The sequence below is a fragment of the Caretta caretta genome, chromosome 10 (genome assembly GCF_965140235.1).
Source record: "Caretta caretta isolate rCarCar2 chromosome 10, rCarCar1.hap1, whole genome shotgun sequence".
NCBI lineage: Eukaryota > Metazoa > Chordata > Testudines > Cheloniidae > Caretta > Caretta caretta.
Window position 1 is genome coordinate 42363490 of NC_134215.1, and position 15094 is coordinate 42378583.

The 15094-nt window shown below is 46.2% G+C and overlaps 1 protein-coding gene across 12 annotated transcripts in view; it reads right to left on the reverse strand.

The window, feature by feature from the left end:
* NEO1 (neogenin 1) overlaps nucleotides 1–15094 on the reverse strand; it is a 517036-nt gene that overhangs the window by 231557 nt on the left and 270385 nt on the right. For all 12 annotated transcript variants that reach the window (XM_048866141.2, XM_048866140.2, XM_048866143.2 and 9 more), the window contains exon 4: nucleotides 8247–8400. In XM_048866141.2, the coding sequence (XP_048722098.1) occupies nucleotides 8247–8400 (154 nt within the window). The remainder of the gene's footprint in view (nucleotides 1–8246; nucleotides 8401–15094) is intronic.

Sequence of the window (15094 nt, forward strand, 5' to 3'; positions counted from 1 at the left end):
TTTAAAGTTTAGATTGCAAAGTCAAACACCTGGAAGTTAGGAAAAACTAGATTGTGTATACACAGAACAAAACAGTTTTTAATTACAAGACCATGTTCTATTTTTCCTCAGGACCTCTGCCTCATGAACAGGCTGGACATACAAGGAGGCAGAATTAATTTTCTATGGGCAACTGGATTTAAGAGGCCATTATTGTTTTTAAAAAATGCATTTTTGGCATGGTGCACAAAACGAATAGTCCATCCTTTTGACAACTGAGAAAGACTCCTCTGTAACTTCAGTGTGCTGAACAGTTTGGCTATAATCTTTCTAAGAAGCTAATATTTTGCTAGATAATCATTTACAAGGGATTATTCATTGCCTTTTGGCATGTGAGATGGTTAATCAGTTACATTTCTTTAAAAGATCTGTTTAATTAACCACTTACTCTTGAAAGGGAAGCTTTCAGTTAACTATAATTTACAGTATTGCATTTCTTTTAATCTATTTCACACACAAAGCACCAATGCTTCCTCCTACCTCTCTCTAGCTATGACAGATCACGTACCTAAACATAAGAGTACAAGCTTTAAAATAGGGTCTCTCAACCTATGGTTCATGACCGAAAATTAGCTCACCAGAATGTGTCAGGGTTGTCTGGGCTCAGCTCCTCAACCCAGGAGCTGCAACCTGGAGCATGGGGTCACAGTGGTGCTCAGGTTTGGCACAGCGATCCCTACATCATGACGACAGGCGGCTGGGTGGGTCAAATCTGAGTGAGTAGTACTGTGACCCCATGCACCAGGTTGCAATGTCACTCAAAAACGATTACCCCGGAAATCAAAATGCTCAAAGCGGGAAGCTGAGCCCAATCAGCCCCCCCAAGACAGAAGCCAAGAGGGAGTGGGCTGTGTCATGTTCTCCTGCAAGTACTGCTCCCCGATATACTCCCCCACCCTCACAGCTGCCCAACATCCCATCTTCCATACCCTATCTTGCCTTCCAGCCTAGACCCCGTAATGTACCTCTCCCCCACAGCCAGGCAACTCCCGTTCTGTCACACAGCCCATGCAGGCCTCTAGCCCCCAGATCTTCCCCCACAAGAACCCAGCCTCTTCTGTCCCTCAACTTCTCCCCCCAGAACTCCAAATCCCCTCCACCCCTTTTATCCTCTGCCCCCACAGTCTGGGGGAGGAGGGCTTGTCTTCTAAAAGCATGACTTGCATCACTCATTGCTGAACCTATGAGGCAGTGTTACACGTCATTTCTTGCAGTCAGTGACTGGTAAATCTCATGGCAATGTCACTACATGTTGGGGTAACAAACGTGCTTAGAGTCTTACCCTTGTATGAGTTAGCCAGGATTTTTAAAATAATATTTCAGTGGAGGTTTTGAAAGGAATTAGTTTGGCAAATATTTTATCATGGGGAGCTAATTTCACAATTTACTATGTGCCTCCCATAGCTTTGCTTCAAATAATAATTCCATGAAATTGTTTAATCTTGCAAAGACTGACACCATTAAAATTCACTCATGCTGGAATATGAAATATTTCTTTACTTTAAATCCTGTTGAAATCTTTGACAAACATTCCATCAAACCAAATATATCCACTGCATCTGGCTCACATTATAAATATTCTTTCCAGAAGGCGCAGTCCGCTGAATTGCTAAGAATAAGCTTTCTTAGAATTATAGATTCTAATTGAACACATAGCTTGAGAGGACAATTTCTTTAATTCTATAAAGGGTGATTTGCCACAGTTAAAAAACAGAATGTAAAATGGTTATGTTATCAAATAAAGTAATGAGTCTAGTGGTAAGAAAAGGGTGCTGTTAAAGCTAACGCTACAGCATGATTAAAGAAAAACAGCTTTATTTTCCGCCTTTAATATTTCCTCTTGTCTTCAGCTCCACTTTCCTGATTTTCATTCCTGAAACTATCAGGTCTTTTACTGAAAATCAAACCAATCAGACACCCCCAGTATTCCATTCACCTTACAGGGTTCACAGAAAGGAGATCCTCTCTCCCAAATACTTCATGTCCACTCTTTGGGGACTAGATCCCACCCTTTGCTCTTTTTTTTTTTTTTTAACATGAACTTTAACTTCTTTTTTTAATGAAGTCTCAGTGTACATAAAAAAAAATCTGTCCAGACCTTAATTAGCAAGTTTATGTTTGTGAGAATGGTCATAAGGGAGAAGTATTATAGTTAGCAAAAAGAAGCTATTTCAGAATTTACCAATAGCTCAGAGTAATAGATTTTTTTAAATTAGATTTTATTTAAACTCGATTTTTTGAATTTTAAATATATTTTTCTTCAAAAATAAATCTATTTAAGATTAAATTTGAAGTTATGACACACTATATTAAGGCCTACACTTAGTATAATGTATTACAATAATTTAAATTAAACAATATTCAAGCAGTACATGTACGCTGGCAAAGTTTTAAGGAAAGTCAAACCACTGAACTGGTGAAGTCACTATCTGAGCACTTGGAACCAGAATTTGCTGAGATGGTACACCACCTTTTGACAGTCTGCAGATATAGAGAATATTTACTTCATTTTAGCTTATTGAGTTAGTTCAGTTCACTGACTGGCTCATTCAGAGTTGAGAAATCGATAAGGAGTCGAAAAAGGAAAGCTTATTTTCCTTTACCAATTGATGAATAAAAATGAAGTATGAGGATGAGATCTACTGCTTCTAAAATCTTGAAGGACCTGGTGACTAGAAACAATCAGTTGAATATATTAACTACAGATCATACTTTCTTTGTTTAATAAATAAGAGTTTTAAATGCAAAACATATTTTGATAAACTTATTTTGTTTTTATGTATCCAGCACATTTAAGGTTTTTTTTTTTTTTAAATTTAACTAATGTAAAGCTATTTTAAAATGCTGGTTTTGTGCATTTTTAATTGAATTCAAATTTCCATCCAAATGCAGCTTAACACAAATCAAATATAAAATTAAGCATCAACTAGTAAATAGAAATGCATCACTAACCATTTTCTAACACAATAAAAATAAACAAAGAATCTGAAAAAAATTATGTTAAGCTATGTAATTGCTTCAGTTAAGCATATCCTCCTGGGTAGCAAAAAGAAGTACCAAATTTTGATAGTTACCAACTAATGAGAATCTTTCTTCAGGAAAATAACTAAAAAGTACAATTGCAAAACAAGATTAAAATAGATGATTTAAGTCAAGATTTCCTGCTTGCTGATTAAAATCATCATTTGAAAAAATCAAAGAATTAGATCACTTTGATTTAAACCAATTCACCCTGCTTTATACAAAGGACAAAAATACTTCAAAAAAATTTTGAATCGGAATTGCTACTCTAACATAGAATCATAGAAGATTAGGGTTGGGAGAGACCTCAACATGTTTGATTGTGTGCTGGAACGAAACAGGAAAGAAAAATAGAATGAGTGTTCAGGTGTCTTGTATATGGATACTAGGTATTTTTACAACTTGGCTGGGAAACAGAAGGCTATGAAAAATACTGCAATGAGAAAAGGGTATTCTCTACTAGACTTTGCATAAGAAGATAAGCAGTGGTGTGTAATTGTGCAGAATAGATTAACGTTTTTAAAGTGGAATTTATAACCAAAATTTACATCAAGGGAAAACAAGATACTAACTAGCATAGTAAATCATCCATGGAAGCTTCGGTTTCAGAATGGTAGCCATTTGATCACACAGCAGGATTTACTGCACGTTAGAGAAGAACACCAATTTTCACTAAATCTGCTCAAACAATACTATGGTGAATAGTGAGACAGAGTTCAGAGTAGCAGTCGTGTTAGTCTGTATTCACAAAAAGAGAAGGAGTACTTGTGGCACCTTAGAGACTAAAAAATTTATTTGAGCATAAGCTTTCGTGAGCTGAGGGAGCTGGAAAGCTGTTTGGTTTCTACAGAAAATCATCTGTCCTTTCAAATGTTGTATCACACGTGCAGCAGTCTTAAAAGAACTCATCAAATTCTACAGAAAAGAAATGTTACTTACCCTAACCATAACTAGAGTTCTGTGAGACGTGTGATCCCTGTGTCTTTGTTCTCCCACCAGGAGAATGATGTTAGAACACTGTTGAGAATTGAGAGTTGTTTGTTCAGGTTGTCTTTGCTCAGAAAATAGACTGTCCATAAAGATGCCTGGAGGCACTGGAGATGAAGCTTTGTGAAGAGTGCCACATAGGTGAAGGTGGCCATGTGGTCTAGAAGGACCTGACAAGATCAAATTGTAATCTGAGAACTCATCTGAAGCTGAGCTATGAGGTCCCTCATCGCATGGACTCTGTCTTCAGGTAAGTCTGAGTTGTTGTAGAAGTTTATTTGTCAACTCAGTTTGTTATAATTAATAAAATCACATTTAGAAATTAACGCCTGACAATTTGTAATGCGAAATTGTACACTAGTGGAGGAGGAACTCCTCTTTGCAAAGAGATCTAATCTTTTGGCATCTTTGTCTAAAGGAGTAGACCCAGGCTGGTGCAGTCTGTTGCATCTGGTGATTGATCAGACGTGGGGTGATAAAACAAATATTTTTCCCCTTTAGATGGTACAAAGTACTTTTTATTGATCCTTTGGGGGAGAGGGCACAGGTGGCCAGAGTATGCCAGACTACCTTGGTTGGCTCCAATATAGTTTTCTTGATCAGAAGCACCACCTTGCTAGGCCCAGCAGTCTGAAGGAGGTTCAACAACTTGTGAGTGGGGCCCTGGACTTCCTCCAGGGGAATCTGGAGTGACTCCACAATACTCCTCAGAAGGTTCTTAAACTGTTTATAGTTGTTGGGTGACAATGGCAAGGCCAATGACATCACCTCATCAGGTGATGAGGATGAAAGCGCTGCAGGAAGATTAACTGGGTTTGTCTTTTTGGGTTGATCATCCTCCTCATAATTCTCAGGAGTGGGCTGCAGTTCCTCCCTAAGCAGCAACCTTTGCACTCCCACCTCAGATCCTTTGAAATTGGGACAGCTGAAATAAGAATCCCAAGAACCCAAAAAGAGCCAGTGAGTGGAATCGTAAGGGTGAGGGTACCACTGGTCCTGAACCTTGTAGTGTGCTCTCCGAGGGTGCCTAGAGACTCTGAAGCCCTGTCAGTTAATGTCATACCTCAGAGCAGGCAGAGGAACTACTGTCTCAGCCTCCAGCTCACCTGAGTAGGACTTTTCAGATTCCACTGGCAGAGACAATGGTACCATGTATTTTGTGATACCTTGGCTGGTGGACAGTACCAGCGAATGGTGCACCAATGGTATGGGTATCACTTTCGAAACAACTGGTTCCACAAGTATTAGGGACTCTGGTTTGAAATAAAGACCAAGTCTTCCACGATAGTGTATCTGGGTCGCACAGGTGGGGAACAGAATGGGCTTCTGCCTTTTGGTAGAGCCAACCGTGCTTATTTCAGTCAATGTCAGCATTGCCAAGTCCTTCTTCCCGCTGTGCTGTGTCGGTGCAGCCAACAATTGTTCCCTTGTCTCTCTTGCTAGCACTGGGGTCATTCCTGCCCCTCCTGTGGCTGGCTGTTTCAGGCTGCTCTTGGCCTTTGGTACCAGCAGTTCAGACCCACACACCTCACAAGCTCCTGACCCACCCACTCTGAGGTGTGGAATCTCATTTGTTTGGGAAGGTGCAGGGAGGGGATTTTTCCTGTTTCTTATGGGGGTATTTGTCCTTACCCTTCTCCCATCACTTGCTAGCGTCCTTAGGCATGGTGTCTGTCGGACCAGAGCCAGGGGGTGTCTTGTGGGGGCAGACTGGGGCCTCATTGTCTACTTCATTAGGTGTGTTTGGAACCAGAACTCACAGGATTGCTGATTCTCTAATGCAAAATAAGCACAAGTCATGAGACTCACTCCCCAGGAAGACCCGGGTGCAGGCCATGCAGGATTTGAAACTGGAGATCTTGGGCATATTAAGAATCCCAAATAGTGCATGGTGAGAGATGGACAGGGAACCCCTACACCCTGAAACACTACCTACACTAATGAACTCCTAAATTCGTAAAACACAATGATCCAACAGTAAGCTATTTCCAGAAAAAAGCTAGACTCGAACAGGGACAGCTAGCAAAACTGCAGGGGTTCCATCTCAAATCATAAGCAGCAAAAAGGAACTGGAGAAGCAGGCTATAAATGTCACCCCTCATGTCCTTGATTCAGAGCACAAGGAGGCAGTGGGCACAGGCACGAACCAACAGATACTGCTAGTAAAAAATCTTCTGGTCTCATGCACATGCACTCACACTGGAAGACACATAGGGACCGTCACTCAAAGGAGAACTATGTTCTATGAAAAACGAATTAAGAACTCATTTTCTGCAGAGTGAGGCAAATCAAATTTTCTTCTTTATTACCATCAAAATAAACTTTATGTCAACAAATACACTTCTCTAAGGAAAGTGCCATAACACAAATGGAATCAACTTTAGCCAGCAACAGCCAAATACCTCTCTCGTCCCCTAGCTGACCAAAGAGACTTTGTAGCATAATATGTAAAAAAAGGCTTTTAGGGTCCAACCCCTTATTTATTCCCTCTCTTTTGTAGAGGTGAACATTTATTTTGAGCTTTAAAGGAAAAAGAAATATTCCTCTTAACTATCTTTCTCAGAGACTAGATGTCCACTGATGTAGTAACCATTAGCTCATACAAGTGTATGGAGTCATCAGGGGCTATGCCTACACTGCAATGAAACACCCGCAGCTCTCCCACGTAAGCTGACTTGGGCTGCAGAGGTATATAAAACTGCAGTGTAGATGTCTGGTGCCTGGGTTATGAGACCGACACACCTGCATGTCCTCCATGGGGTCCCGGAGCCCAGGCTCCAGCCCAAGCCTGGAGGTCTCCACTGCAATTGTAGTGTCCCACAGCCTGAGTTCTGTGAGCTCGAGACAGCTGACATGGGCCAGCCGCAGGTTTTATTGCAGTGTAGACATACCCTGTGAGGCTGGCCTGAAAAGACCCACACGCCCACTTACATTCTAGACAACTGGCCTTTAAATCTAGAAAAAGACGTGCAATACTCAGTCCTAAATCAATTAATCAAGGTTGTACAATGAAGGAGACTTGTCTGTAGGATCTCAGCCTCATCTGTTGCAGAGGTTGTAAAATATATAGTGATTCACGCAGGAGATTACAGGAAGAGAAAGGATGATCTCATGAGCAAGGCAGTTGAATTCTACCATGGAGAACTGGATTCTATCCCTGTCTCTGTCACAGAGTCCCTGTGTGACTCCTGGCAAGCGCTTAAACCAAACTCATGTGTGGTCACTAATTGTATGCTCCTATGTTTCTGGGTGCTCAAATTGAGGCCCTCGGATCTGAACTGATGAAGGGCTGAACACTTAGAGCTGCAACTGAAGTCAGTGGGAGCTGGGTTTTGAATATATAAAGTGCTATATAATGCTATGTACACTGAAAAATCAAGTCCAAGGCATCTCATACTGGATACCAAAATTATTGGATACTTTCAACCTTGATTTCTGTGCCTCAGTTTCTCATCTGTAAAATGGGCATATTACCACCTAATCTCACAAATGTATTGTGAAAATAAATTAATATTTGTGAACCACTCAGATACTCTAGAGATAAGCACCACAAAAAAAGCCCATGAGGAAATTAATAAATGTCTTCAAAGCAGGGTTTGAATAGTATGGAGTAAATAAGGCATGGGACCATACAGTGAACAATGAGGAAAAAAAAATTCTCAATAGGTGCTCATTGATTGAGTACTGTCCTTTCTGTGCACTGAATGAGGCAAGGATTCTGTGGAAAACATAGCATTTGATCATGTAATTAAAGAATATCATAATGCATATGAAGAAGGGAGCCCAATTAGGTTGCAAAGGTAACCTTAATTCTGGAATTTCCGTATTTTCGAATGTTTGACTTTGCAACCTCAACATTCTTTTAACAGTTTTGTGTGCAATTTCCTGTTTTTAAATATCAAACAAATAAACACATGCAATCATGTGGCATCATACTGACACTCCTGTGGTTTAGATCCACTGTTGTTCTGGATTGACTGAGTCGGTCTGCCCACCCTACATGGCACAAGGCTTGTCACAACCCTCAACCTGAAGACCCCCACATTAGAACAGCAGAACCTACTGTGTCACTTTAAAATTAAGCAGAAGCTGCGTGGACTTAGGGTCTAAAATCCTAAGTCTGACTTGGCATAATAATTCCTATATTACTAAGTTTAGGTAACGGGAAAGTCAATTTCAATTTACAAGCCATTACTTACTCTTCTATGGTAAGTTCTTCTTCATTTCTCATCCACTTGATAACTGGAGTTGGAAATCCTGCAGTGACACATGGGAAAACTGCACTTTGTCCAGTAACTTTGGTAAGTGGAGAAGGTTGCCTCAGAAACACCAGGTTTAATGGAACCTCTGGATCTGCAAATATTTTGTAAATAAAATGACAATGAAGTTATCAAACACTGAATAAAGACAATGAGATTATCAAGTTAACCCCAGTATATTGCTTCCCTTCAGTAGTAAACACAGTGCTCAAAACAATGAAGCAGCTAGTTTCTTCTCTACCTCTTTTTGGTGAAGCTACAATAAACACAAAACTATAAAGCCAAGAAGGCATTTCTACAGAACACTAATTTGTTTTACTTATAAATTGAGTTTCTGCAAAGGGCTAATCTAGGATTAACTGGCTGCATCTGACTTCCTGCTCCAGACATGCAAATTGACCGTTCTGCTGTTGGAGTTCTGGTTTCTCAAGAGCAGTCTGCTCCAAATTCCCCAGGAAACAACCTGAGCAACTAGCTATACCTACAAAACGTGGAAACAGCCACTCACTAAGTGGAGGTTACTTACCTGTAACTGGAGGAGCTTCGAGATGTGTGGTGCCTATCTGAGTTACACTGCACCATGCATCTGGATCTGGAGATTTTGAAAGTAGTAGTGTCTGTTGGTCTACGCACCGACCCTTGATTCACCTCATGGTTCCATCTGAGGTGATAAAGGCAGGGCAGACCATCCGCATGTATAGTTCTTTCTTCACTGCAAATCCAACAGATCCACAGTAGAGGGTGAGAAGTGGAATACAGATAGGGACGACATCTCAAAGAACCTCTAGTTTCATGTAAGGAAAAGACGGTTACTCACCTTTGTAACTGTTGTTCTTCGAGATGTGTTGCTCATATCCATTCCAATTAGGTGTGCATGTGCCGCGTGTACGATCATCGGAGAATTTTTTACCCTAGGAACACCTGGTGGGTTGGCTGTGGAGCCCCCTGGACTGGCGCCTTCATGGTGCTGGATATACACCCCAGTTGACCCAGCGTCCCCTCAGTTCCTTTTTGCCAGCTACTCCGACACAGGGAAAGGAGGGCGGGTTTGGAATATATATGAGCAACACATCTCGAAGAACAACAGTTACAAAAGTGAGTAACCGGCTTTTCTTCTTCGAGTGCTTGCTCATATCGATTCCAATTAGGTGACTCCCAAGCCTTACCTAGATGGTGGGATCGGTGTGAGATGTTGCTGAATGTAGCACTGCTGAACCAAATGCAGCATCGTCTCTGGACTGCTGGACTATTGCATAGTGAGAACCAAAAGTATGCGCTGAAGACCAAGTAGCTGCTCTACAGACCTCTTATATCAGAACCTGTGCCAGGAAAGTGGCTGATGAGGCTTGAGCCCTTGTAGAATGGGCATTGAGGGGCTTGGCCGGAACACTGGCCAAGTCATACCAAGCACGGATATAGGAAGTGATTCAAGAGGAGACGCGCTGTGAGGAGACCGGGAGGCCTTTCATCCAGTCTGCCACTGCAACAAAGAGCTGGGTCGTCTTTCTGAACGGATTCGTATGCTCAGTATAGAAGGCGAGGGTCCTACGAATGTCGAGGGAGTGTAGCCATTGCTCTCGCCAAGTAGCATGTAGCTTCAGGTAGAAGACTGGGAGGAAAATGTCCTGGTTGACGTGGAAAGTTGAAACCACCTTGGGAAGGAAGACAGGGTGAGGGCGTAGTTGCACCTTGTCTTTGTGGAAGACCATGTACGGTGGTTCTGAAGTGAGACCTCTGATCTCAGATGCACACCTCGCCGAAATGATAGCCACAAGGAAGGCTGTCTTCCAAGAGAGGTAGAGAAGTGAGCATGGGGCCATCAGCTCGAATGGGACCCCCATAAGTTTAGAAAGGACAAGGTTAAGATCTCATGAGGGTAGAGACGGTCCAGACCTTTATGAAATCTACCGAGAAGACCGAGCGAGGGTTTTCTGCTACCTAGCAGTACCTACTGCACCAAGTGGGAGCAGAGGAGCTCTGACCGAGTTAGCCACGCAGCATCCATGCCGTGAGATGGAGGGATTGCAGGTCGGGGTGACAGAGACGGCCGTGGTCTTGTGAGATCAGGTCTGGCCAAAGTGGGAGTAGAATCGGCGCGTCTACCGATAACTCCAGTAGCGTGGTGTACCAGTGTTGCCTGGGCCACGCTGGGGCGACCAGAATCAGCCGTGCTCTGTCCCTGCGCAACTTGAGCAGGACCTTGTGGACTAATAGGAATGGAGGGAAGGCGTAGAACAGTTGTCCCTTCCACGGGAGGAGGAAGGCATCTGATAGAGAGCCCGGGGAGAGCTCCTGGAGAGAGCAGAATGTTTGGCACTTCCGATTGCTATGTGAGGCAAACAGGTCGACCTGGGGAAACCCCCACCTCAGGAAGATGGAGTGGATGACATTGGGACGAATCGACCACTTGTGAGACTGGAAGGACCTGCTGAGGCGACCTGCCAGTGTGTTCTGGACCCCTGGGAGAAAAGACACCACCAGATGGATAGAGTGGGTTATACAGAACTCCCACATGTGAATGGCCTCCCGACAGAGGGGGGATGAACGGGCTCCCCCTTGTTTGTTGATGTAAAACATGGCCGTGGCGTTGTCTGTGAGGACTGCCACACAATGGCCATGTAGTCGCTCCCGGAATGCCTGACACACCAGGCGCACTGCCATTAGTTCTCGTACATTGATGTGCAGAGATAGCTCGGCGACAGACCATAGACCCTGTGTCTGGACGTCCCCAACATGGGCACCCCAACCCAGGGATGAGGCATCTGTAACGAGGAGGGCTGAGGAGTGTGAAATGGGACCCCTTTGCATACCATTCTGGGATCTAGCCACCAACAGAGAGCTTAGGACCGATTCTGGGACGGTGACCACCATGCTTAAGCTGTCCCAACCTGGACGATAGACTGTTGTCAGCCATGCCTGAAGTGGGCGGAGCCACAGTCTGGCATGCCTGGTCACGTAAGTGCAGGAGGCCATGTGCCCCAGAAGGCTCAGACACATTTTCACCATTGAGGTTGGAAAACTTTGAAGGTTGTGGATAAGGTTTGCCAGAGACTGAAATCAGTTATCTGGTAGGAAAGCTCAGGCAAGTCTGGAATCTAAGATTGCCCTAATGAAGTCTATTTTCTGGGTTGGTTCCAGAGTTGACTTTTCCACATTGAGTAGAAGGCCCAACTGATGACACATGGCTATGGTAACTTGAACGTGGGACTGCACCTGTTCCTTGGCACTGCCTTGGATAAGCCAATCGTCGAGATACGGAAACACTTGGATCCGCTTCTGACGGAGGTAGGCTGCCACGACAGCTATACATTTGGAGAATACTTTGGGGGCCATAGAAAGGCTGAAAGGAAGAACCGTGAACTGATAGTGTTCACGGTTGACCACAAAGCAAGGAAGTGTCTGTGCACTGGATGAATTGCTATGTGGAAGTACGTGTCCTTCATGTCGAAGGGGGCGTACCAGTCTCCAGGATCCAGGGAAGGAATAATGGTCTCCAGTGACACCATACAGAACTTCAACTTTACCATGAATTTGTTGAGTCCGCATAGGTCCAGGATAGGCCGAAGCCCACTCTTTGCCTTGAGGATTAGGAAGTAATGGGAGTAAAATCCCCTGCCCCTGAGCTCTCTTGGAACCTCCTCGATCGCCCCCATGGTCAGGAGCATTTGGACCTCCTGTACAAGGAGTTGCTCGTGAGAGGGGTCCCTGAAGAGGGTAGAGAGGGTGGATGGGAGGGAGGGGAGAAAGAAAATTGGAGAGAATATCCCCTTTCCATCGTGCGAAGAACCCAACCATCTGTAGTTATGAGAGACCACGCACGGTGGAAACGGGAAAGACGATCCCAGAATGGAGGGGAAGGATCTTGGTTGGTGACTGGTACACTGTCCTCGGGCGCACCTTCAAAAGTTTTGTTTGGGTCCGGCCAGTGGCTTGGGCGGGCCTTGGTTCTATCCAGACTGGTGGGTTTTCTCCTGCCACCTTGCCCCCACCTCCTATAAAAGTCCAGCCTCGGCCGAGGAAAGGGATAGGATCGTGGAGGCTGCAGCTTAAAGGGTCTACACCGCGTGACCGGTGTGTGCATTCCTAGCGAGCGCATTATGGCCCTGGAATCTTTGAGGCTTTGGAGCCTAGAGTCAGTTTTGTCAGAGAACAGGCCCTGCCCCTCAAATGGAAGGTCCTGTAGGATTTGCTGCAGTTCTGGCGGTAGGCCAGACACCTGAAGTCACGATATGTGGCGCATGGCTATGCCCGATGCAAGGGTCCTGGCAGCAGAGTCTGCAGCATCCAAGGAAGCCTGTAAGGATGTCCTGACCACCTTTTTGCCTTCCTCTACTAGGGCCCCAAACTCGTCTCTGGACTCCTGAGGCACTAACTCCTTAAATTTTAACATGGAGTTCCATGAATTATAGTCATAGCAGCTCAGGAGCGCCTGCTGGTTCGCTACCCTGAGCTGCAGCCCTCCGGAGGAGTAAATCTTGCGCCCGAATAAATCAAGACACTTGGCGTCCTTTGATTTGGGTGCTAGAGCCTGTTATCCATGTCGCTCCCTCTCATTCACCGAGGCTACCACAACTGAACACGGCTGACTGTGAGTGTACAGGTACTCATACTCCTTGGAGGGAAAAAGTATTTCCTCTCCACTCCTTTAGCCATCGGAAGGAGGGAAGCAGGCATCTGCTAGATTGTCTTAGCAGTGGTTGGATGGTACATATGATTGGCAGAGCTACTCGGGACGGGGCCTCCGCTGATAAGATGTCCACCCCCGGGTCTTCCAATTCTATCACCTCCTCCGCTTGGAGGTTCATATTACGTGCCACCCTATGCAGGAGGCCTTGGTGGGCACGAAGGTCTATTGGAGGGGGACCCGAGATTGTTGTCCCAGCCACTGCCTCATCTGGAGAAGACAAAGACGCTGCCATTGGGGCTAGAGGGTCCAGTGGTGACTCCTGCTGGGATGGTTCCTGTTCTCCGTGGTCCATGACGCCGGGGTCTGGGGCTTGCCCAGGGGTCGGGGCTGCAGTTTCCATGCCCTCCGCAGTGGGACAGCTTACGGTGGCCTCTGGCACCCGAGTTTCTGAGTGGGCTGAGCGGGAGGCCCCTGACAGGACTCCCTGGACTTGTGGTAAGTCCTCAGGGTCCAAAAGGGCCATTGTGTAGGCCCCTGGCTAGGATCATGGCCTTCCTCCTGCCAGTGTCTGGCATGACCCTCACTGTGGCCAGGAGCTGAGTACTCCGGGCGTGAGTCACCATTGGACTGAGACAAATGGGAGGCAGATAGTGAGAGCCAAGGCGGTGCCGAACGTGATTGCGTCGAGTCTCCAGGACGCAGTGCAGATCAGTACCAGGCCACGGGCGACTGGTGCCATCAAGACACTGGGGTGTGGTGCCGGGACCGAGACTGGTGCCGAGGTCTGGGTTGGTACCGGGATCCAGACCTCGACGATGACTGTCTGCGGGAGCGGCGCTGAGATCTCCTCAGGGATGGAGATCGGTGCGCCGAGTGGTGCCGGGAGTCCCAGCGGTCCCATGAGCTGGAGCGATGCCGTGAGCTGGATCGGTGCCGTGAGTACGACCGGCAACACGAGGGGGAGTGTCGTTGGGACTGCGAGCATCGTCGGTACTGCGCACGGTGTCAGGAGCGAGATTGAATCCGCAACCATGACCGGCCATGGTTCCACCAGAGGAGTTATCGGCCGGATCAGGGCTGGCTTGCCCCGGGACAGTACTGCACGAGCCGGAGCTGTGGTTTGCAGTGAGGCCGACTCCATCAGGGTGATGAGATCTCGCGCCACCGCGAAGGTTTCCGGTGTTGATGGGAGCCAGAGCTCAACCACGCTACATGTCGGGCAGCCTGTGCGTACTGGACTCAACGGCTCTTCTCTCAGTGCCGGAGTCAATGGTGTCGACGTCGGCGCTTGCACTCTCAGTTGCTCTGTAACCCGACACGACTCCGATGGCGGCCTCAGGGGTGCCGGCGACTGCTGAGGTGGATCAGTTGATTCTGGCCTGCGGTGCCACTTCCAGCCAGGTGAATGAGATTGGCGCCGGACCAGTTGCGCCGGTTGTGGTGTTGGGGAAGTATGGTGCCGCCGGTCTCTGCTAGAGTCCACCTGTGGTGCAGTACCTGCTGCTGTCGCTGGGGTGCTGCGCACCGAAGCGCCTGGCGCTGGGTCATGGCACGCCGCTGGAGGATCCGGGCTAAGGGCCGCCTCCATTAGGAGCTGCTTCAACCTAAAGTTCCGCTCCTTCTTGGTCTGGGGCCGGAATGCTTTGCAAATTTTGCACTTGTCCACCTGGTGGGACTCCCCCAGACACTTCAGACAGGAGTCGTGGGGGATGCCAGCTGGCATAGGCTTGGAACAGGCTGAACAAGGCTTAAAGCCCGGAGCCTTGGGCATGAGCCCAAGCGGCAAGTGGGGAGGAGAGGGAAAGACCCCTTCCAACCCACTACCCTAACTTTACATATACACAACTACACTACACTAACTATAGAACTATACAAACTGTGGAAAAGAGAGAACGCTAGGGAAAGTGGAGAACAGCAAAACCGCGCTCCACAGTTCCAATGACCGTCATTGGCGGTAAGAAGGAACTGAGGGGGCACTGGGTCGGCTGGGGTATATATCCAGTGCCATGAAGACGCCACTCCAGGGGGCTCCACGGCTGACCCACTGGGTGTTGCTAGGGTAAAAAATTATCCAATGATCGTACACGCGGCACGCACACACCTAATTGGAATTGATATGAGCAAGCACTCTAAGAGCAGCCTCTTCTTCTTCTTCGAGTGA